At 31.5% G+C, this 24,834-nt stretch overlaps 2 protein-coding genes across 4 annotated transcripts; one reads left to right on the top strand and one right to left on the bottom strand.

The window, feature by feature from the left end:
• Positions 1–1,975: 1,975 nt before the first annotated feature.
• Positions 1,976–18,501, bottom strand: LOC132726112 (cdc42 homolog). 2 transcript variants are annotated; one of them, XM_060711384.1, is made up of 5 exons: positions 18,344–18,500; positions 10,224–10,352; positions 8,502–8,684; positions 7,277–7,474; positions 1,976–5,301 (listed from the first exon to the last, which is right to left on the bottom strand). In XM_060711384.1, the coding sequence occupies exons 2-5, from the start codon at positions 10,326–10,328 to the stop codon at positions 5,212–5,214; spliced, it is 576 nt and encodes a 191-aa protein (XP_060567367.1). In that variant the 5' UTR covers positions 10,329–10,352; positions 18,344–18,500; the 3' UTR covers positions 1,976–5,211. The 2 variants fall into 2 exon arrangements, with proteins under 2 accessions (XP_060567367.1, XP_060567368.1); XM_060711385.1 differs by lacking the exon at positions 1,976–5,301 and adding an exon at positions 5,436–6,627 and having other exon boundaries at positions 18,344–18,501.
• A 783-nt stretch (positions 18,502–19,284) lies between these two features.
• On the top strand, positions 19,285–22,906 carry LOC132726111 (uncharacterized). 2 transcript variants are annotated; one of them, XM_060711382.1, is made up of 3 exons: positions 19,285–19,384; positions 19,760–20,220; positions 22,727–22,906. In XM_060711382.1, exons 2-3 carry the CDS (start codon positions 19,765–19,767, stop codon positions 22,889–22,891), a joined length of 621 nt encoding a protein of 206 aa, XP_060567365.1. In that variant the 5' UTR covers positions 19,285–19,384; positions 19,760–19,764; the 3' UTR covers positions 22,892–22,906. The 2 variants fall into 2 exon arrangements, with proteins under 2 accessions (XP_060567365.1, XP_060567366.1); XM_060711383.1 differs by lacking the exon at positions 19,285–19,384 and having other exon boundaries at positions 19,537–20,220.
• The last annotated feature ends 1,928 nt before the right edge of the window (positions 22,907–24,834 follow it).

The raw sequence follows: 24,834 nt of genomic DNA, 5'->3' as shown, positions 1-24,834 counted from the left end.
AATAGACTGCGCGGATGCGCAGGTTGGTCTGGATCCATGCTGGTCGCAAACGCACTATTTTGGTTTTGTCGTGACGGGGATCATATAAATAATTAACTTTATTACATAAATCTATGTAAACTAAGTGACCAGCCACAGGAGCAAGACGTGTTTAACTTTCTTATGGGTGAAAAAGGCAATGCTACATACCAAATATCTAAACTCTATGCATTGTTGTTTGTCAAAAAGACTTAATTCCTAAACATCTGTATCCACATTGGCAGGGCTAATTTTGACCCCTGTCATGATTTGATTTTAGATTAATATACCTTTGTTGAGAACAACCAGGTGATGTTACAGGCATAATACACTATTGTTCGAGATTTTATTTTTCAAGTATATTTTTAGCTACTAATGCCACAGACTGGAGCCATTTATATAACTTTTGTAGAGGGCCAGACAGATTATTTCAGTGAAGTTTGGTCAAAATCCACCATGTGGCGTAGCATGATATACTTGGTATAGTCAATCTTATATGTTAATTTACACTTATCACGTGACTCAGGCAGTGAAAAATGACAAATTCTCTTGCACTGTATGGTCTGAATTAATAATAATTATTACTCCAATTGAAATTCTTCGTTTGCTTGGACAGCCATCATTAAAGGCAGGCACTAGCCCTACAGAGAAATCCTGCAGTTCTGTCTAAATGTATTTGATTGGCTAATTATACTCAATATACTTCAATGTTGCAGAAAGACCACCAAATCTACATATTTATTACATACAAAATACAAATACAATATCCATTTTTAAAGGACATAAAAAAATACAATAACACAAATTTTCCTTTGAAGGTATGTTTTAATGAGTAAGAAAAATGTACAGAATATATTAGCAGTAATTGGCAAGTTGTATGTACACCAGCAAATGTTTTATGAACAGCGACAGAAAGAAAAATAAAAGTGTGTGTGTGTGTATATATAAAATACATGTACATAACCTTCACACAAATTACTATAAGATCACTCAGTTACATACATAAACACATGCTATTCAAGTTTTTTTTTGCAACAGTTTTTTTCTTCTTAAAAATAAAGCGAACATTTGCAGAATAAAACACTTTGTAAGCTTTTTTTTTTACAATTGAAAGTTAAAAGGGGGAAACAACTCTATGCTACCTATGCTAGCTCAATATCAAATACATATTAATTAATAATAATCATAAACATACAGTTCAAATTTGTGTTACTTAACTTAATTCAACTATATTCCCTTCCAAGCTGTTTTGTACAAAAACTAACATATTTGACTTTTATCAAAATGTAAGTATTAAACTGTTTTCGTAAAATGTTAGAAAAAAAATACCACCTATTGCATTGACTCATTCTTAGTTTTTTATCAGTCTAGAAAAATAAGTTTAAATCATATTATACATTCAAGTTGCCATTAATCTTTGAAAAAATGATAGAAACTAAAAAAGAACAAGAAAAAAATATGCCAAAAAACAACAGCATATCTTGGTGGTCGAAATAATCGAAAAACTGTATGCTATAAACACCAAGGTATACTTTAACTCAAGACTTGTTGTTTTTAGAAATTCAAAGGAAAAATTAGACATTTTTCAGATTCTGTGACTTGAATATTGATGAAAAAACTGCATAGTGAATAGATGTTATCCGGAACTCGGCAGATTTGGGTTTTTCCATGCTAGTCCCCGTTACAAGAAAAATAAACTTTTACCGTTACAGCTTCACGGAGCACTACCGGTCGCAATAGATTGGTCAACCTGTTGCGTTTATTTTCGAAGCTGTAACTGTAAAAGTTTGTGTGTATTCCCGGATTAGCAAGGAAAAACAAAATATTGTTTATTCCAGAGTAAGTCTATTTAAAAGAAAAAACACAAATATAATATACACCTTTTACATATCCTACAATGTACATAATACAGATGAAGTTTTTTTTGTCAATATATATTTTAATACAAAAAAAAATAATAATAACATAATTTATAAAGATTATAACTCAAGAATAATACATTGTATAAAATAAAAACATTTAAACATATGATAAGCACTCAAACACAAGTCCTCCAATCAGAAACAGGTTTAGAAAATTGCTAAAGAAATGTTGCAAGTTGTCATTGGTCAAGCCAAGGAATTTAAAATTACAGTCCACCAATCAAAAATGGTTTAAATAAATTACTTAAGAAATTTTTTGTTTTGAGTTTTGATTAAGTAATAAAAGAAGATTTTCTCCAGAAACCTTCAAATCATAACAATATTTTGTATAACCTCAGCAATTTTCTCAACCTGTAGTTTATAAAAACCATTTTCTCTCTAACAAAAATAACCGTATTCCACACTACTGGCTACATTTTCCTCATTTCTTTTCTAAAATTCTTAGAAAATAAAAAATACGCAATGAAAAAATCTCTAAGGTATTGAATTGTTCTGTTTAATATACACACAGTTCTCTCGGTCAGATCTGGTTTCATTCTATGCTAAATAATGAATATAAAAATATATCAAATGTTTGTTAAGCTGAACAGGTTAACAATCATTATAACAAAATCTTTTCTCAATCAAGAGTAGAGGAAAACCATAAAAAGAAAAAGTTGGGTGTTAAGAAAAATGAAATATGGAACGAAGACCAAGAAACAAAGTTTTACAAAACCCTATAAGAAATAATAAAGAGAAGTAATATAGTGAATTGTTCAAGATGTCATACATAAATAGTACAGTATATTATCTATATATAGGATATCACACAAGTCCTCATTAAATAAACCTTCATCTTAAACGAGCTTGGTAAAAAAATTTTTTATAAAGCTGGCGTTTGGAAAGCGTTACAATAATAATACATTTTGGGCCAAATTTCAAGAAAGTCTACATGAAAAGGTAACCATAATGGATTTTTTTATGCCGATATATATTAAACGAAAACATGTTAAGACCTGAAAAATCATCAAGTATTAGTGTTATTTCTAAATTTATTTCACCCAATGACTTTACAAAGATGTGATGACCTCTTGACATTTTGTACTACATATTTTGTAACATAAAAGTAAGATAAAAAAAAATTTATCATTATATAACAAGTGCCATCATTTATTCAAAGTTATTATTTTCTCATGAACAAGAAAATTTTGAAAATGTTCAAGAACAATTATGATATAAATTATCCCATTTTCTTAAAAATTAATTTCCCCTAATCAAGTATATTTCATAAGCATTCAACACAGATAAGCAAAAGATAGCCTATATTGTTTTATTATATTAATATAAATGCCAAACATAGGTACACTTATTTTTAATATAATTTTTGTCAAAGATTTTTTTTTAATTCCTAATCATGCCCATTCAAACACTATACATTTTTTTGGTTCGTTTTTTTTTAAAGATTTTTTTTTTAAATAAATGAAATTATTCACACAATTAAATATCATTTTTGATATATATATCAGACAATGTTATGATACATAAACAAAAGCACAGGCATTCTTTAATAAAACCATCACTAATTCAAACACAAGAACATAAATGAAGACATCTTAAATCAAATGACAGTTGTTTTTTTTTCCAAGGACTTTCAAGCAGTTAAAAAAGAAAAAGAATATGGTCGAATATGCGAGAAAAAATAGCGTTATCACAGTGCCAAATCTGTAAGTACCCCCAATATATACTTAGAAACAAGCATATGTCCATACACACATTTATGCATTCATTTATACATTAAACAGTAAAGTGTTAAATGCAGAGAATAAGATAGAAAACTCACGTTTTCCTTCACATAACAAGCTTAACATACAACTACTTCAATACATTATACAATTAATTCACATGAACAGGATTACTATTTCAAATGAAGAGATTTACTTCAATTGTAGGGAACTACTACTTCAAATAAACTAGAACTTCATATTGCAAGGCGCAAGATCAGTAAAACCAACCCCTTAAGGTTCACAAATCTACTGATTTAAGCATTTGAAAAATGGACATGCTTCGCAGTCTATAACTTAACCATACCTTTGACCAAAAAGTGTTTAAAAAATGGGCAACTAGACATTGAAAGGGAAAACCATTTCACTGACTGGAACTTTTTACAGCATTACAACAAAAATTTCATGGCTTTTTTTAAAACAATAAACTGGGATGACCTCTTTTCATATAAATCTTATTTATTTTCCCAATATTTCAATAAAAACATGCCCTAACAAGTAGCAGTCATTGTTCAAAATATGTTCTAATGTTGATTTAAAATCGGACATATTTAAGGCTTAAGCACAAACCCAAATCATTCATAAGAGGAAATGAAAGAAAAAAAATCTCAATAATTCAGAATAAAAGGTTAAAACAATATGATCGCATCATGTACCAATCACCACTTGGAGATCTAAAACCCCACAACAAAACATCATCAAGTTGTCACACAAATAACAGTAATTTTCGTTGAATTATTCTTTTCAAACAACAACAAGAAGCTCTGCAAAAAATTGACGTTTGAAAATATAATCCCTATATCTTAGATATGGACCATTATCACACGACACATTGATGATGTCTGGCAGTATGCATTCAAAATTCCTACATTAAAAGTCAATGACCATAATTACTCGGCCAATAAAGTCCCTTGTTTTTTAAGGGAAAGTAAGACACAATGTGGTTTTATTCTCCGTAGATAGATAAGTTAAGGAAGGGTCATCTTTAAATAAAGGAAGACTATTTAAATTTAGTGGCATATAACCATACGATTGACTTACAAGCGAACTTTCATAACTTATCATGAATTTCCTAATTTTTTTGAAGTGGTGCTAATAATTACGTGCAACATGACCAAACTAAAAGTAACTAATGCTGACATTTATTTTCAAGACTATTCTATCGACTTGTGGTGTCTTCGTTTTATCATTAAACTTTTTATGTCGCAGGTTACAAACTAGGCCAGATATCTGAGGTCATCGTGGGACTTACGCGCATTTACATAAAACAGGAACTTCTCAACTTTTCATGATGCACATTTGCAAAAAGTGGAATTTCCCAACTTGCCTCTATAAAATAATGCCTATAACTAAACAAGTATAAGATTTTTTATATTCCAATGTTGAAAATGACTATTAAAACATTTCGTTCAGCTTTATATAAACATCCTATAGTTAAAATAGTGTCATAATGAGATAGTAGCTTTAAATTGCTAAACGCACATGAAGAAAATGTTTATTTATTTTCTGTATTAAAGTAGGACGCACTTCCTTTTCTTCGGGGGCTCGGGTGGCTCTAGTGCCGCTAAAATCGCCTCATCAAATACGTTCTTTAGTCCTTTCTGTAAATAGAATAGAAATAACATGCAAAGCTATAGAGAATAAAGAATATTACAAAAGCTTATAGGGTAAGGCAAAAGGCATACAATTTTGCTGATTTTCTGTGCAGAGAAAAAATGAACAATTTTTTTTCCCCGCCACAGCCAAGAAGAAATGCCATCAAGTATCTGTAAAGAATAAGGTATGTTAAATGGCAATAGTATCTCCATAGCTGTAATAAACAAAGAGAAAAAAGAAAGATATCAACATGCTATATTCACCATATAAAATCAGTTATATCCATTCAGAATTAAAAGTATGTCAGAAATAATTGTGTTCTTTAAAAGGGTGTAAAAGTATATCTGGCAGAATGTACGATAAATTAAAAACAAGACCTGTACCCAGACAGTACGCTCCACTTTTCTCAAAGCTGGATAGTAATATAAAAGTGAAGTAGAAAAGGGGGTATAATATAGTTAAAATGCATGTCAGACAAACTTATCTGCTCTTGATATTGAACAAATATGTAAAGTGTAAACATTTGAAAATTGGAGCTAAATAAAAAATCAATAAAGAATTTTATAAATTTTTGAAAAAGAGAAAAGCACTTCCCCAACAAAAGCACATGAAATGTTGCCTTTTATCTAAAATGACAAAACTTCATTCTGTCAATTTAGCTACTTCAGTTAGCCAGATATAATATTATACCCTTTAACTGAACAATGTCATTTAAGGAAACCATTACATGTTAAGCCAACAAACCTTACATCTGGCCCATACAGGTTAACAAATGTGAAAGACCAAGATCATATCAGTAAAAAGTGAAGAAGTATAAAATATAGTCCTCTTTTCTCAACAACTTATAAATACAAAGTGTCCTGAAACAAACAATCTACCCGTCAACTGCTGGAATCAAAACTGATTTGCTTGAGCCACCAATCTTGAGTCAAGCCAGCCTGCACATCCATGCAGTCTGACCTGGCTCTACACTGTTGGTAATTTAATCTAATTTCGTATTTTTAATTTGAAATCCTATAAAACTTTGAAAGCGCTGTTTCAGATTCAAACCTTTGCAAATCTATTACACAATGTAAGCATTTTTAATGGGTTAATTTTTTCATTATTATAATTCATCCGCCATCATCAATGCTTATGCGAGACAGTTATCAGTAATAAAATAAAATACATGTTTTGCCAATGCTATGTGTGAATGCGTTATAAATTAACTATAAATGTTCTATTCTGGTGCTCCCATGTAGTTACAGTAAGAAACATTTCGGCTTTTTCGGCGCCTCCGGGGGCTCTAAAGCCGCTAATATTGCCTCGTCGAAGACATTCTTAAGTCCTTTCTGTCAAAGAAAAAATCTTATTAAATAAGTTAGCTAACATAAAATATTTCTATTTCTGGCTACATATGATCTGTTGTTATTTTCTTTTCCCACTTTTCATAGTATGGTTACATTAAACCTTATAATACTTGCAGATTTGTAACGTCACTTTTCTTTGGATAGTCGTTACATTCATATAATCTACAGTATATTCAAGGCTGCTGAAAACTTATGAAGTAATTTTTTCCCCCTAACAAAGTAAGCTTACAGTATTATAAAATTCGTAATACTGGTTCTTTGACAAGTTATATGGCCGCAAACTTATAAAGATTTAAATATAACTTTACTATCTGGAACTCAAGGAAATATTTAGCCTCTTAGATTATAACCACTAAGAAACACTACACAAGGGATAATGGATTATCAATATCAATAAAAAATTGAAAGTATTATAGGTAAGACGGTAAGTGTGGCTGAGAGAAAAACAGACACAACAAAAAACTTGTAACCATATTAAAAACTACAGGTTAACCTCTTACTGTCCTTCAAAGTGTATGATTATAATTCCATATCATTAATTACAGAATCATTTGCAAGCATGTATGATAAATTCCATCTTCACATTATTTTATGTCATTAATAGAAATCAGTTATGAATATATCAACAAACCTGAGTTAGGGCAGAGCATTCTACATATTTGACAGCCTTCAATTCTCGCGCTAATTTCTCCCCTTGTTCCGATGCGACTGGTTTTTGTCTGTTCTTTGCTAACTTCTCTATAGTTGAAGCATCGTCACGTAAATCTATTTGTGTCCCGACTAACAAGAAAGGCGTCTTCTGACAATGATGAGTGATCTCAGGTACCCACTGTAATAACATTTCATTTTTTATAGTAAAAAATTCATTCATTTTATTAATAAAGGCAGATAAAATTATTGTTCAAATTTAGAAAAAAATGCTTGTATGAAATATATATTGCAGTAAATTGCCATGTTGGCAATTAGCCATTACCAAATGCAGAAAACCCTACGTAAAAAAGCAGAATAATATTTTCTTCTGTAACATTTTATTCTGTTTACGTACAATATTCATGAGGTTAACTAACAAAACACATTCTATCTACAACTTTTGAGAGAATCAACAATGAGAATATGGAAACAATATAATTTTGATAAAAATATTTCATAAGATATATAGAGGATATTTGTTTGTTTTGCATGTAAGATTGAAATATAATTTCACTGAGTGAACGCCAGATGCAATATTTTCACGAGTGGCGTAGCCACGAGTGAAAATATAATAGCTGGTGTTCACGAATGAAATATATTTCAATCTTATATGCAAAACAAATAAATTTTCTTTTTATTTCATGCTTTTTAACTGATTTTAAGTATTATTTTTACTGATTTTGCCGCGTAACGTCGCGCATTCTCCTTTGTGACGTCATCACATCATGACGTCACATCATCAATTTTGAAATATAGTTCTGTTAAATTTCTCTAATTTTGTTACATTTATAACATGATGTATGGTGACAGCGACTTTCTTTTCCTAAAGAAACAAAATTTACGTATGAAGGCATTTATTTAGGCCTGATATTCAATTTAGTTATGATTTTCTTTTCATCCGCATTCAGATATAGTTCGGCTACAGTGAAAAGTATATTTTATAACTTTCACTAGTGGTTTATCAGATATAATTATCTGATATATTACAATAAAACACTGGAAAGCATGAAATAAACAGCTTTATACCCTTTTAAGCCTTTAGTAAGTATGCCCTTATCTAAGAGCCTACCTTTTCTTTAACACTGCTTTCACACTTCTTTTTTAAAAGCTGATCTTTTCTTTCACATTTTTATACTTCTTTCACATTTTCATATTTAACAACATACCTTTTCTTTCACATTTTCAAACGACGATGGAGACACAACTGAGAAGCAGACTAGGAAAACATCTGTTTGTGGGTAACTAAGTGGACGCAGTCTATCATAATCTTCTTGACCAGCTGTATCAAACAAACCTAAGGTGTATGGCTCACCCCCAATCATTACTGTAACAGCATAATTATCAAAAACCTGTAATAAAGAAAGGACAAGATGTTGTGGTGGTAAAGTAGGTAGTTTACCATCCAGAGCAAAGTTCAGTCACTGCATCGTTCCTGGGCAGGCTGTCAACCAGTTTATCAGAACTAGTTGCTTTCACTTTCGTAAGGAACCATAAGGAAACCTATTTACATGCCAGAGCAGAGGTACAGTGCGAAAGTTATCTGCCCTGACCCTGTACAAAAGTCAAACCCAGGTCACTTGAATCACTGGGCAAGGCACTACCTAACAGAACAGCTCAAGGACAAGATAATAAAACATTCTGGTAATGTATAAAAAAAACATGCATGCAGATCATACTAGAGTGTTAGTTAGGCCTGCCTTTTTTGTAAATTGATAGCCTCATAAATAATTTTAATTTTGTAAGAAGATTAAACCAATCTTCAGAAATTTTTCTGAAACATCTAAGATGGCAAAAGCAAAACACTTGTGTAACCCATACAAAAATCCTCCAACATTCTCTTAAGTGAGCATCACAGTAAGTGGGATAGTTAACTAGCCTAGACTATTACAACTTCATGGTTGAATCCTCTAACTCAGAATCCCAAGCTCAAGCCATCTGGCAAAGTTTCACACATTTGGTTCACACCTATATAGCAATTAATCATTATTTTTTCTTTATCTAATTTTTAAACTAAGTTACTTTATTGTGAACAAAATTCAATTCATTTTAATGGTACATGATTAGAACTGAACTACAAAGATCTTAATTAATGTACATTTGTATCACTGTTACATAATTAAAACCCTGTAAAATTCATTATTTACATTAAACATTTTATCTACTAGAATCAATAGAAATAACCTGGAAACAATTGTCATTTACATAACAGCATAATTATATTATATAGAATACAATAAAATGATAATATAATTTACAACTTTGTTAATGAAATAACCATATTCTTGTTACACCTTCATCTGCATACAATCTACATACAAATGGTCCTTAAAACAGTTTACACAACAAGACTGATTACATCACTATTCGCATATGCCCCAAGATAAAAGATCTACTGGAATATATTAATTCTCCATTTAATAAAGCCAGATTCCCGACTAAAGATTGACATTTGAATCTAAACTAAATGTATTGTTCAAGACTTCGGAAGTAATTGTAAAATTGTAAAAGGAAAATATAAACACTTCCCTTCAAGTTTTGTTTTATCAAAGCACCAGATCTTATGTTTTCTACAAATTAACAGTAACTTATTAAGTCTTACCACTTACTACCTTCTTTTTTCCATTTTTTATACACTAAACGCCTATAGACATAAATATATAAGACATCAGTGCTTTTTAAGTAGAAATTTTCAGAATTCATCAATCTCTGCAATAATTTGCACAGAATGGAACATACATACATGTTTGATTTTGAACTTACTGTGCCCTGTAATACTTTGCAATCAACAACATGGAACATGTATGTTTGATTTTGAACTTACTGTGCAATTATTTACAATAATTTACAAATCAACAACATGGAACCTGTATGTTTTGTTTTATACTTACTGTGGGAACATACTCTGACGGGAACTTGTTTGTTGTGTAGGAGATCAAAAGGCATGTTTTACCAACAGCCCCATCACCTACAACCACACACTTGATTGTCTGCATCTTGTTTTAATTTATCACCTCAACCTGCAACACAAAATAATATACTGAGAAATGTACATGTACAATATTATTGTAGACATGAATATCCTTTGTTAAGATTTTATTGTTTTTCTTTCCTGAACAGGTCAAAGTGTAACAGACTGACAGTATGTAGAAAAATGTAGTTTTCTCCCTGGTCCAAAGTGATGAGTGGGTAACAAATGAAGTAGATTACCACTAGCATTTTCATGAAATGCAGGAGGAATAGAATTTAATAGCTACTTGCAGGATATGACTTTGAATTTTCTTTTTTGAATCCTGGTGTTAGAATTGTATGACAGTCTACATTAAAATAAAACCAAAACATGCAAACTATACAACAAGCCTAATGTTTTCATTGATTCAGCACAGTAGAGCTGTCATCGATAGAGACGATATCGATGTATTGTTGATATTTTTCTGTCAATCAATAATCGATACACATTAAATTTGTCACACAAAAAAAAAACAGAGCTTCAGGCATATGCCTGAAAACTTGCATACATACATGTATGTTGTTTAGTTGGTAACAATATTCAGGGCAGAGCAGTGCCACTTGCCATTAGCACGGATTTACAGACTGGTCATCATCTACAATTTTTCTTAAGCGATTTGAACTCAAGCCAGAATTTTAGAGACATTTAATTTTATATAACTTTATCAGCGTGTTAACTTTACGGAGTTCAATGTACTTATAAATTGTAAGATACAAATCCGTTAATTTCAACAGATTAGTGCTCCGAAAGGCTTTTAACAATCAAGTTTTCGAACATATCTTAACGTTTCCTTTTTATAAATTTAGTTGGTCTGTCTTGTCACATTAGTTTTGTTTATCTATTTTGTATATAAATATGAATAGAAACACGCAATTCTATAAATAGAAACATGCAATTTATAAAAATAGAAACATTACGCAATTTCTAAAAATAGAAACATTACGCAATTTCTAAAAATAGCAACATCAATTTCTAAAAATTGAAACATTACGCAATTTCTAAAAATAGAAACATTACGCAATTACTAAAAATATAAACATTACGCAATTACTAAAAATAGAAACATTACGCAATTTCTAAAAATAGAAACATTACGCAATTTCTTAAAATAGAAACATGCAATTTCTAAAAATAGAAACATTACACAATTTCCAAAAATAGAAACATTACGCAATTTCCATAAATAGAAACATTACGCAATTTCCTTAATAGAAACATTACGCAATTTCCATAAGTAGAAACATTACACAATTTCTATAAATAGAAACATTACGCAATTCTATAAATAGAAACATTACGCAATTCTATAAATAGAAACACTGCTGTTGTTGTTGTTGTTGTTGATGATGATGATGATAGATCTGTTCTGTTATAATATGAAGTTGATCCCTTCAATAATAGCAAAGTTACAGTCAGTTACCGCCAAAACAATGAAAATTTCAATAATTTGACCTTCAAAGACAATGTCATTAATGAGTGAAGGTCAAGGTCTTTCGGTATATTTTTAACAGTTATCTTTGAAGATAATTATGTTCAAGTTTCAAGACAATCCATTCAAAAATAACAAAGTTACAGCCAATAATAGCCAAAAAAATGAATATTTCAATAATTTGACCTTCAAAGTCAAGGTCTGTGTAGTTATTTTTAAGGGATATCCCTGAAGATAATTATGTTCAAGTTTGAAGACAATCCATTCAAAAACTAGAAATGTGTCCATAGGACACGGATGCCCCCACACGCCACTGTTCTGTCAATCTTATGACTCTAGGTCAAATATTTTTTGGACTACATGTGCCACAAGTTGAAAACTAAAAATCAACAAAGGGCCATAATTCTGTTAAATTTGGTCGCAGCAAAAATTCCTACCTTTACTACCATCTACACATTAAGGTTGTTAATCCCTGGAAGTTTAAGCAAAATCTGCCATCCGGTTTAAGAGGAGTTGCGTTCACAAAATTTCTACAAAGTATATAATGAAAAAGTCAACAAAGGGCCATAATTCTGTTAAATTTTTGTTGCAGCAAAAATTCCTTCCTTTACTACCATCTACACATAAAGGTTGTTCATCCTTGGAAGTTTAAGCAAAATCTGCCATCCTGTTTAAGAGGAGTTGCGTTCACAAAATTTCTACATAGTATATAGTTAAAAAATCAACAAAGGGCAATAATTCTGTAAAATTTGGTCGCAGCAAAAATTACTTCCTTTACTACCATCTACACATGAAGGTTGTTCATCCCTGTAAGTTTAAGCAAAATCTGCCATGCGGTTTAAGAGGAGTTGCGTTCACAAGATATCGGGACGTACGGACGGACTGACGGACGGACAAGTGCAACGCTATATGCTCCCACATTGTGGGGGCATAATAACAAAGTTACAGCCAATAATAGCCAAAAAAATGAAAATTTCAATAATTTGACATTCAAAGTCAAGGTCATTTATGAGTGAAGGTCAAGGTCTGGCTGGTTATTTTTAAGGGATATCCTTCAAGATTATTATGTTTAAGTTTGAAGACAATCCATCCAAAAATAACAAAGTTACAGCCAATAACCGCATGAACAAGCAAAAATTGGACTTTTAACCTTGAAGGTCAAGGTCATTTATGGATGAAGGTCAAGGTTAGTGTGGTCTACTGAAAGGTCTTGTCCCAAGGGTTGTTGTGGCCAAGTATGAAAACAATACACCAAGAAATAAAAAAGTTACGATCCAGGTACAAGTTTGCGTACGGGAACGGCAACGCCGACTCGACTATAACAATACCTCTACTTTTTTTTTTTTAAAAAAAAAGTCGAGCTAATAATGAGAATGATCTACATAGTGAACTCTTGCCTTGCGGCATGTATTAGACTTTGTTGATATTGACACGCGTTTTTAACTAGCGGATTAACGGTAATAGGTTGTTATTGAGAAGTAAATAAATTGTTAACAGACCTAGCGTCGTAAAACGATCACAGATCACTAAAAAATCGGGCGACTTCAAAATCGCTTTGAAGTTTGTTTTAGGCGAAGTCGTTGATCCAAGGCGACTTCTTCGCCAAAGTCGTCCCCTAGCTCAAGCCCTGATGAATAAAGAAAATTCGACCAAAACATAAACAAAAGCAGGTGGCCATGTCTAACACCAAGCTGTTGTTACATAATGGACACATTTCATAGCAGTGATAACAAAAAATGGTTAGGAAGAAGTCCTACAAAGGACATTTATAAACACAGCATATTTGTATGAACAGAATACATATTTTACTAGGAATGAAAGTTAATTACAGGCTTCGCGAAACTGCTGAAAAATTTGTCTGACATTCGGTCAGACAAACTTTCAATTCTTGTCTGACCGAAAGAACTTTTTAGTTTTGTCTGACCGAATTTTTTTCCCCAAATATATGTATATGGTAATACCTTGGTGTTTTTTTTTAAAGACATAACAACTTTTAAAGGTTTGCAACACAATTTTATTCCTTTAAATAAAACATTAGTTTATCCAGATTGATGGACTCACAGGCGCTAGTCACATAATCAAATATTTTACATAACCAGTCCATATATGTATATAAAGATATATAGTATATAGCCCATATAAAACTTTAAAAAGTTTGTTTCAAGCACCTGTGGATGGACTCTGTCTGGAAATCAAAACATTCATGATCAAAGCAGCCATTTTTCCATTTACCGGGTACCCACAAATTTTCTCGGCGGGCGCCTGGACTCGTATTCCTTTTGTTTCGCTTTTTTTCTTCATTGGATAGTTTACGATTTTTGCCGGGCGTAGCGCCAGCGTAATAATGTAGTAACACCGTCATTTTGGTTATTGACAGCCGTATGTATTGGACACTTATAATGAAACGGCGAATCAAAACTCGTTTTACATTTTTTTAATCAAGGGAGAAAACTCTGTCTTGATTGGTCTTGGATATATCCCGGTATTCGTACCGGACATAAGGTCCGGAACCCTGGAAAAAAAATCGGACCGGCCTGATTTTTGCCGGACATGTCCGACGGTCCGGCAACTTTCGCGAAGCCTGTAATTATATTTAAGAAATAAGAACTATATATCGATGTATCGCTGATATTTGTCATACGATATCGATGTATCGTCAATATGCTTTGCTATGAATCAATGACAGCTCTACAGCACCAGGGCATTTTTTGTCAAAATTGTGAAGGGGCCTGGACCTGTTCATTTTGTGAAAAAAAAGCGCAATTTGTTATAAAATTGTGAAAAAAGAATTACATAGTATTTGGCATTTAGCGACATTATGAAACCAGGAAATCTGCTTCAAGTTAGTACTTTAACCCGCTTAACATGTGCTAAAACCATTTAACTTGATTAAAACTATAACCGTGTTCTTGAGACTGGCTTAAATCATGTTTTACCGGAAGGTAATCAATGTATTTTAAAGAAAAATTCCCAATATTTTGTGAAATTTCTTTTGAAATTGTGAATTTTTTTTCGCCACTTTGTGAAAAAAAGTGCAATTTTGAATTGTGAAGGGGCCTTACATCGGCCCCTGTTATAGAAGGAAAAAAGCCCTGAGCACGGAGTGTTATTATTAAGACTTACCAATAGTAACTTGTCTATTTATCAGTGTTTTTTTTCGGTTTTGGGGGAAGGGGGTCAGTGCCCATTGGGTGGGGAAAAATAGCGCGTAAATGCCAAAAAAGGGGAATTTTCAGTGTTATTAAAATTCAATAAAAAGACTAAAAATACATGATTTTTTAACAATCCTATAAAATAAATAAAACAACTAATTGAAATCAGTTAACAACTTTATTAACTGAGTGACTTCAGTTCAGTTTGTTTCTTGTTTGGGTTTATTTTTTTGACGGTGGGGAATTTTCGCAATTTCATGGGGAAAAATATATATTCCGAGAGGTGGGGAAAGGGGCCGAATATCGCCGAATATTTCGACCAAAAAAAACACTGTTTATTCACTTTCATATACCTTTTAAAATGATATCAGAAAAAAGACATGTTCTGTTTATGCAAGTATGATGTATCTTGTTCATAAATGCCCATTGCATTATTTTTTTCTGATAATTTTTTTTGTTGACATTACTGCTATGAGATTAATATGTTCATTATTCAAAGCATTTCATAGGCATAATTAATCAATGAGCCTTTAAAAAACGATTTTCAATTTAATATGATATTACTCACAGTGTTTAATCTAAAATGAATTCCCAGGTGGCCCTTTGTGCCCATAACCTCAACAACAGGGGGTCATTTGAGAAAAAAGGGGACCCACACCTAAATTGAACATTAAATTCAAATTTAAGATATAATATTATACCTTTAAACTTACTTGTTCCCACAACTGATAATATGTACCATATATCCTTTCTTACATTTTAATATTCTATTCAAACTTTTGTTTTAATTCAGTATTTTTTAATATTTTTCTGAGTGCGCTGTCGGGCCCACAGCTGAATTTGTTTTGCGCTGGCAGCCTTTTCAGGGGGTCAATGGCGGCGCGCGCTCTAGATCGAACACTGAATTCATACAGGGTTTCAGTTTGACCCTTGAAATGACTCTTTGACCCTTCAAATTTCCAAAAGGACTGATTTGACCTTCAGGATTTTCACTGGAGGGTCAAATTTTGTTAAAATCATGAAGATTTTGCCTCTTAGTTAATAAAACTTAGTGAAAATAACCCTCAGGATTTCCTGGCTAGTGAACACCCTGTCATATTTAATTGATTGCCCACTGATTCGCCAGCAGCCACCTACAACATTGATAACAGACCTGGGGTAATCACTAATCGTAATCATCGATTTTTTAATTGATTACCTTGCTCAAAGTTGATTACATTAATTGTAATTAATCAATTACAGCTTAAATTCAGTCTGTAATTATGATTACAATTTGATTGATATTGATTACTTTTAGATTTTACATGAAACTATTGATATTCAAATGATTTATTTCACATGTTACAGTTTAACTAAGGTAGTAAAATATCAAGTGAGACATTTTAAGACATCACTCACAATGAAGAAATAAGTTTTAATCCATTCTGTGAGTTAACCAAATTCTAACTGAAAGATAGACATCATTGTTTGGCTGGTATTCTAACCAAAATGTCAAATCATTGGATTTATGATGTCTTTGAATTTCCTAAAGAAACATCTGGAAATGTGACAGCACAGTGCAAATTGTGCCCTAAGAAGATAAATGGAAACACTAAGTCACATTCAAATTTCATTACCCACATAAAGGTATGTTAAATTTTGTTTCACATATTTTGGTTAAACCATGTTTTAAAAAGTTTCAAACAATGTAGATAACTTCTTTACTTTGTATATTCTAGAGTTTATGTCAGATGCATATTACCATATTTTAATTATATGCAACAGTTATTTTGTAAGGTGATAGACAATGTGTCTTTTATAAGGTGATAGACAATGTGTCTTTTATAATGGATACTGTTGTACCATTGAAGTTTTTGTAAAAAAACTGATAATTTCTTTGTTAAGTCTATTGTCTCTTTGAATTCCCATATAAAAATATATTGTTTTCACACCTGTTTTAACACCTGTATACAGTATACTGTACAATTGACACTTTTGAAAATTTCTGTTGCAGAGAGTTCATTATGAAACCTACATCAAGAAGACTGAGGACCATCTCTGCATCATTGGCCCCTGTAGAGTGTTTGTTTAGTGTTGTGGGTAAAATTTTCCGTCCTGATAGATGCAGTCTGACAGATAGACGGTTTCACGAACTTCTGATGCTAAAGTTCAATGCTAAAATATGATAAAGTGATGTGACAGTTACTAAAAGTGTGTTAAAATGATGACTGTTGATGAGCTGGAAATCCTTTGTGTATATAATGTATATAATAAATAGCATTAAAAAAATTTTTTGTTTATAGTTATACATGGAAGGGTAATAAAATTATCAATCAATTTTTTTTCCCTAAAAAGGAAATTGAAATTTAAATTTTTGATTACAGAGGCAAGTCTGAGTAATCAATTGTAACCCAAATTACAAAAAAATTTTTAAAAGTAATAGGGTAATTAAACCCAAATTACGGGATCAATGTAATAACCCCCAGGTTAAATTTGATAATGTAAACACATATTTGTTTAAAAACCCTCTTTGGGTTTAACATATGAAAAAGGTTTGGCCAAAAAAAAAAGGGAAAGGGGCTAGCTGTACGGGCCCATACGGCTAGCCAAAAGTTGTAGCAGTATGATAAAGTGCTGTACGGCTAGCCGTATGTGACTCACGTACGGCTAGAACTTTTGGATAGCCGTAACAGCCTGTACGACTAGCCACTTCCTAAAAAATAGGGTCAAAACACCCATGAGGTGAAAAGACGCAAGGCCGAAACGACCAGACGTCTAGGAGCAGAAATGTCCAGTCACCATCAATATGTTGTACAATGTATTACGTAGCAATATATAATAAGCAGATGAACTGTATCATACATTCATATGTAGATGTCACTCAATAAATTGATATGAATATTATGATCTCTTAAACATCTAGTGATTTACGTACGATAAAACCTGGACCTGAGGTCACCAATTTGTTTGCTCTTTTCAATGCAAATCAATTAACCATTCATTTCTAGTAACCAAACAAAATAAAACAAAAATTCAAAAGAAATCTATAATTACTTAAATAAGATTTATTTTGTTGCAGTATCATGACAAGTCACTTGGGACAATGGAAGTTGGAAGGCATTTGTCTTGTGTTTTACAAAGAAGACTGTCATATTTCTGACCAAATTGGCTATCTGAAAACTATTAAATTGACATCATCATCATAAATTTATTTATCGGGTTTATCATCATGGCACACTGGTTAAGATGCAACTGAAAATACACATTAAACCGGAAGAGATACTCGGCCGCCATTTTCTGTCAGATTCCCACTTTTATCATTTATTGAAATTCGAGGGTAAATAAAACATGGTTTCCCTGATTTTTATTCTCCACTTATTATCATGACGAGATATATCGCATTTTCGAAAAATCTAAATTAATTCCACGAATAAACCTAACCTTTGTAAAATCCACAGGGTGTAACACAATTTCTGTCAAAATTATTCACGGTGAGACCGGATACGTCTTTGCGCCTGCGTGCTTTACTTGTCTTCCTTCCTGTACGATATCTATATTTAGATGTCTATTTTTAGTAACGACTCTTCACAATGAAAATTGACAAATAACTTTAGAACGAAATAGATATCATCTATATATATATGAAAGATATGTTTTCTAAATATAGCAACAATATTAACTACTAAAAATAATAATTTAACGTAGTCTGTATTTTCTCAACTATTTTCAAATAATCTAATGAAAAGCATTTAACTTCATTGTCCCTTTTCTCACGGATTTATATTACAAATAATATAAATCCGTGATTTTCTTTGTATATTAGACATTTGTACATTGTAAGCTAAACATATGTTGTTTTTTAAGCTTAATAATATTTGTAAAACAGTAATTAAAGAAGGAAAAATAGGCCGCAATTGATCAAAATTGTATATGTAACATTACATCAGTACATACGGAATCATCCGAATACTCCCGATCATCATTATCCGTAGTTTGGCGGAAATGATCGAGAAGTAACGATTGGCACCTGCAAATAATATTACGGAAATAGCCGAAATACGACGAAAGCTTCCGAGTAGTTCTATATATATATACATAATTGAGCCGTGTCACGACAAAACCAACATAATGGGTTTGCGACCAGCATGGATACAGACCAGCCTGCGCATCCGCGCAGTCTGATCAGGATCCATGCTGTTCGCTATCAGTTTCTCTACTTGTAAAAGGGTTAGTAAGCGAACAGCATGGATCCTGATCAGACTGTGCGGATGCCCAGGCTGGTCTGGATCCATGCACTATGTTGGTTTTGTCGTGACACGGCTCAATTATTCTATTTATAGATATTACGTTTGAAAACTTGTACGAACTTGCCAATCCAATGATTTAAATACAGACGATTTCACAACGTTGCTTCAATTTTGCTTTATCATTCGAGATATGAAGAAGTAGATGAAAACGTTTCACGCTGTTTATAATATTACAGTAAAATATATTAAATATATATAATATATAATTGTATCATATTTATATAGCATTAAATTTTGTTAATTTTAGGTTTGAAGTTTATTTAACTATTACGAAAATTAATCTTCCAGACAACCACATTTAGTCATACGCTCATTTTTAGGGATGATGACGATTTAAACATATTTTCTACGTTGTAACGTTATTTCTATGAAAATAAATGTTGGTATAAATAAGTCGAAGTCTTTTTAGCATACGCTTATTATAACATAAGACAGTACAGTGTTCACATGATTTGCTATTATCATTTTTTTTTGCTTGAAACGTGTACTTGAAACATTGAAATAAAGAAATGTGCGAGTGTTATTAACACTTTTTATCTTTAATTTACAGAAATCATGTTTGAGCTCCAGGATTCTAACTCAAAGATAAATTTGTTATTTACAATGGATGAAAATACAGTGCAAGTTGTGCCGACGAATCAATCCGGCACCATTACAATAGATAGCAACGGATATATTTACGGAATACCCACGTGCGTTACATCATGTGACACTGTAGATGATACTGAAATCAGCAACGCATATAACAGCGGTGCTACAAACTTTTTAAGCGCTGATGCAATGGACATGACAGGGTACGAGCAAGTACCAAATGTTGCTGACTCGTCTTCGATTATGGAAATGTACAACATAAAGGACAAAGACCTAGCGGATGCTGCGGCAAAGGCTATGGTAGACGGGAATATGACGCCTTTAATTAAGGAGGAACTTAAGTGCTCCATTCAGTCAAAGAGATTGAAAGCTGGAAAACCAGAACTGAAAGTAGAATTCACAGATCCAGAACCGTGCCAGGTTAGCATTTTTTCATTTTTTTTTTCAAATATGTTTTTAGCTCTTTTTTTTTTTTTTTTTTTTTTTTTTGAAAAAAAAGTAGAGGTATTGTTATAGTCGGGTCGGCCCATTGCCGTTCCCGTCCGCAAACTTGTACCTGGATCATAACATTTTTTTTTCTTTGTGTATTGTCTTCATACTTGGCCACAACAACCCTTGGGACAAGACCTTTCAGTAGACCACACTAACCTTGACCTTCATCCATAAATGACCTTGACCTTCAAGGTTAAAAGTCCAATTTTTGCTTGTTCATATGCTGTTATTGGCTGTAACTTTGTTATTTTTGAATGGATTGTCTTCAAACTTGAACATAATAATCTTCAAGGATATCCCTTAAAAATAACCAGCCAGACCTTGACCTTCACTCATAAATGACCTTGACTTTGAAGGTCAAATTATTGAAATATTCATTTTTTTGGTTATTATTGGCTGTAACTTTGTTATTTTTGAATGGATTGTCTTGAAACTTGAACATAATAATCTTCAAAGATAACTGTTAAAATTATACCGAAAGACCTTGACCTTCACTCATTAATGACATTATCTTTGAAGGTCAAATTATTGAAATTTTCATTGTTTTGGCGGTAACTGACTGTAACTTTGCTATTATTGAAGGGATCAACTTCATATTATAACAGAACATTCTTAAGGACCAGACCTTGTTGTTTATCAAACCATAATTTGCTTGGGCTCTTTAATGACCTTGACCTTGAAGGTTAAATTACTGAATTTTCTCAGATTTGTGCATTAAATGACCATAATTATGTATTACTTGGTGTGTGTGTGTGTGTGTATATATATATACATACATATCCATCATCATCATCATAATAATAATAATAATAATAATAACTTTATTTACCGAAGGTAACACATTAAGACATATACAGATTGCAACATCTTATTTACAATGCGGCCTTCTAAAATAAAAATAAAAAATAAAAACACACACACAAAAGAACACATATCAATCAAAGAAAATATAACATGTAAAAAGAAATGATCATCATCATCATCATCATCATCATCATCATCATCATCATCATCATCATCATCAACAACAACAACAACAACAACATGTTTCTATTAATAGAATTGCGTCATGTTTCTATTTATAGAATTGCGTCATGTTTCTATTTATAGAATTGCGTCATGTTTCTATTTATAGAATTGTGTCATGTTTCTATTTATAGAATTGCGTCATGTTTCTATTTATAGAATTGCGTCATGTTTCTATTTATAGAAATTACGTCATGTTTCTATTTATAGAAATTGCTTCATGTTTCTATTGATAGAAATTGCGTCATGTTTCTATTGATAGAAATTGCGTCATGTGTCTATTTATAGAAATTGCGTCATGTTTCTAATTATAGAATTGCATCATGTTTCTATTTATAGAAATTGCGTCAATTGCATCATGTTTCTATTTATAGAAATTGCGTCAATTGCGTCATGTTTCTATTTATAGAAATTGCGTCAATTGCGTCATGTTTCTATTTATAGAAATTGCGTCATGTTTCTATTTATAGAAATTGCGTCAATTGCGTCATGTTTCTATTTATAGAAATTGCGTCAATTGCGTCATGTTTCTATTTATAGAATTGCGTCATGTTTCTATTTATAATGTTTCTATTTATAGAATTGCGTCATGTTTCTATTTATAGGAATTGCGTCATGTTTCTATTTATAGAAATTGCGTCATGTTTTTATTTATAGAATTGCGTCATGTTTCTTTTAATAGAAATTGCGTCATGTTTCCATTTATAGAAATTGCGTCATGTTTCTATTTTTAGAAATTGCGTCATGTTTCTATTCATATATATATACAAAATAGATAAACAAAACTAATGTGACAAGACAGACAACTAAATTTATAAAAAGGAAACGTTAAGATATGTTCAAACCTTTCTATGTTTGCGTTTAGAAAAAGTAAAAAGTCGAGCGTTGCCCCCGCCCGGCGGTGGCTCTTGTTCATATCTAGTTCTTGTTTTCCGTAATTTTATTATCGCTGTCCGACAGTACTATAAAACCTGTTCGCTGAAGTCTCTTTAGCAATGTCACATCTTGAGTTGTTGGTAGACCCATATACATGTATTACAATGATTATACATATCATTTTATTTTTAAAATGTAATGTATTAAATGTGTTTTTTTTCTGAAAATATAAATGACAATAAAGGGGATGTATTTCATCAGAATTTCGGAAAAACAGTGCAATGTTCTAGAACTAATCATATACTTTAAAATAAATGTGTTCTTTTCCAGATAATTTAATGTTAATAAAGTGTAAATCTATTTTATTATCAAGTTTTATTTTATGGAAAAACCGACTACAATCATTACAATTTATTTGATTTTAAGGAGTGTTGGGCTTCACAATCCAAGTGTCTGTGGTTAAATAGTTTATAAACAATAAATTAGTTACACTCAATGGAGTTGGAGTTAAAATTTCTTATTTTTATTTCAGTTAACGGAAACAGAGCAGATGAATGTAGAAAAAAGAAAAATCCAGAATCGGTTAGCAGCGCAAAGGTTCCGTAATAAACAGAGAAAAAGAGGGGACCAGCTACACAAGGTAAGGTGGCTGAATCTGGACCGAGTACCAGTAAAGATGGGTTCAGTTGAATTTTAAATGAATTGATGAATTGCAGCGTTCCCGCCATTTAAGTGTTTTTGTTATAAGAGAAAATGAACTTCAATAACGTTTAAGTGAGTTCATGTATTTTTTCAACTTCAATAACGTCTAAGTGAGTTCATGTATTTTTAGCTCGACTTTTTTTTTTTGAAAAAAAAGTAAAGGTATTGTTATAGTCGGGTCGGCCGTTGCCGTTGCCGCCTGGATCATAACTTTTTTTTATTTCTTGGTGTATTGTCTTCATACTTGGCCACAACAACCGTTGGGACAAGACCTTTCAGTAGACCACACTAACCTTGACCTTCATCCATAAATGACCTTGACCTTCAAGGTTAAATGTCCAATTTTTGCTTGTTCATGCTGTTATTGGCTGTAACTTTGTTATTTTTGAATGGATTGTCTTCAAACTTGAACATAATAATCTTCAAGGATATCCCTTAAAATAACCAGCCAGACCTTGACCTTCAATCATAAATGACCTTGACTTTGAAGGTCAAATTATTGAAATTTTCATTTTTTTTTGGCTATTATTGGCTGTAACTTTGTTATTTTTGAATGGATTGTCTTCAAACTTGAACATAATTATCTTCAGGGATATCCATTAAAAATAACTAGACAGACCTTGACCTTCACTCATAAATGACCTTGACTTTGAAGTCTAATTATTGAAATATTCATTTTTTGGCTATTATTGGCTGTAACTTTGTTATTTTGAATGGATTGTCTTGAAACTTGAACATAATAATCTTCAAAGATAACTGTTAAAAATATACCGAAAGACCTTGACCTTCACTCATTAATGACATTGTCTTTAAAGGTCAAATTATTGAAATTTTCATTGTTTTGGCGGTAACTGACTGTAACTTTGCTATTATTGAAGGGATCAACTTCATATTATAACAGAACATTCTTAAGGGCCAGACCTTGTAGTTTATCAAACCCAAATTTGCTTGGCTTCTTTTAATGACCTTGACCTTGAAGGTTAAATTACTGAATTTTCTCAGATTGTGCATTAAATGACCATAATTTAGTATATATTTATTGGTGTGTGTGTGTATATATATATATATATATATATATATATAATATATATATATATATATATATATATATATATATATAAATATATATATATATATATATATATATATATATATATATATATATAAAATAAAACAAAAAACACAGTCCATGAGTTAACTTATTTAATTATTTGCCAACCGGTTTCTCTTATGATCATCAGGGCAAATGTGACGTCGTCGCATAGTAACGACGACGTTTTTGTGTGTTACACATGTGTACGCATAATCTAAAAATAGTAACTTCATTATATAGTATTAAGTTTTGGATTAAAAACATCAATAAATAAATAAATAGATTATGCGTACACATATGTACACAAAAACGTCGTCGTTACTTTGCGACGACGTTACATTTGCCCTGATGATCATAAGAGAAACCGGTTAACAAATAATTAAATAAGTTAACTCATGGACTGTTTTTTTTTGTTTTGATTTATATGTGACTTTTTTCCGGCACTTGTTTTCATTTTTTGTATATATATATATATATATATATATATATATATATAATATATTATATATATATATATTAGGTATATATATATATATATATAACATACATATCTCATATCATCATCATCATATCATCATCAACAACAAACAACAACAACAAACGTTGTTTCTATTTATAGAATTGCGTCATGTTTCTATTTATAGAATTGCGTCATGTTTCTATTTATAGAAATTGCGTCATGTTTCTATTTATAGAAATTGCGTCATGTTTCTATTTATAGAAATTGCGTCATGTTTCTTTTTATAGAAATTGCGTCATATTTCTTTTTATAGAATTGCGTCATGCTTCTATTTATAGAATTGCGTCATGTTTCTATTCATAGAATTGCGTCATGTTTCTATTTA

The sequence above is a fragment of the Ruditapes philippinarum genome, unplaced genomic scaffold (assembly GCF_026571515.1).
Source record: "Ruditapes philippinarum isolate M1 unplaced genomic scaffold, ASM2657151v2 ctg7182_1_1_1_1, whole genome shotgun sequence".
Taxonomy (NCBI): Eukaryota; Metazoa; Mollusca; class Bivalvia; order Venerida; family Veneridae; genus Ruditapes; species Ruditapes philippinarum.
This window is presented reverse-complemented; position numbering and strand designations above follow the sequence as displayed.

What these genes read in the sequence shown, in the direction of transcription:
- LOC132726112 (XM_060711385.1), bottom strand. Translation starts at nt 10,328, where the DNA reads ATGCAGACAATCAAGTGTGTGGTTGTAGGTGATGGGGCTGTTGGTAAA. An exon ending in CGTCAGAGTATGTTCCCACA is followed by an intron (nt 8,685 to 10,223) that starts GTAAGTATAAAA and finishes TCTTTATTACAG; the next exon opens with GTTTTTGATAATTATGCTGT. An exon ending in TTGAAAATGTGAAAGAAAAG is followed by an intron (nt 7,475 to 8,501) that starts GTATGTTGTTAA and finishes ATGTTATTACAG; the next exon opens with TGGGTACCTGAGATCACTCA.
- LOC132726111 (XM_060711382.1), top strand. Translation starts at nt 19,765, where the DNA reads ATGTTTGAGCTCCAGGATTCTAACTCAAAGATAAATTTGTTATTTACA. An exon ending in CAGATCCAGAACCGTGCCAG is followed by an intron (nt 20,221 to 22,726) that starts GTTAGCATTTTT and finishes TTTTTATTTCAG; the next exon opens with TTAACGGAAACAGAGCAGAT.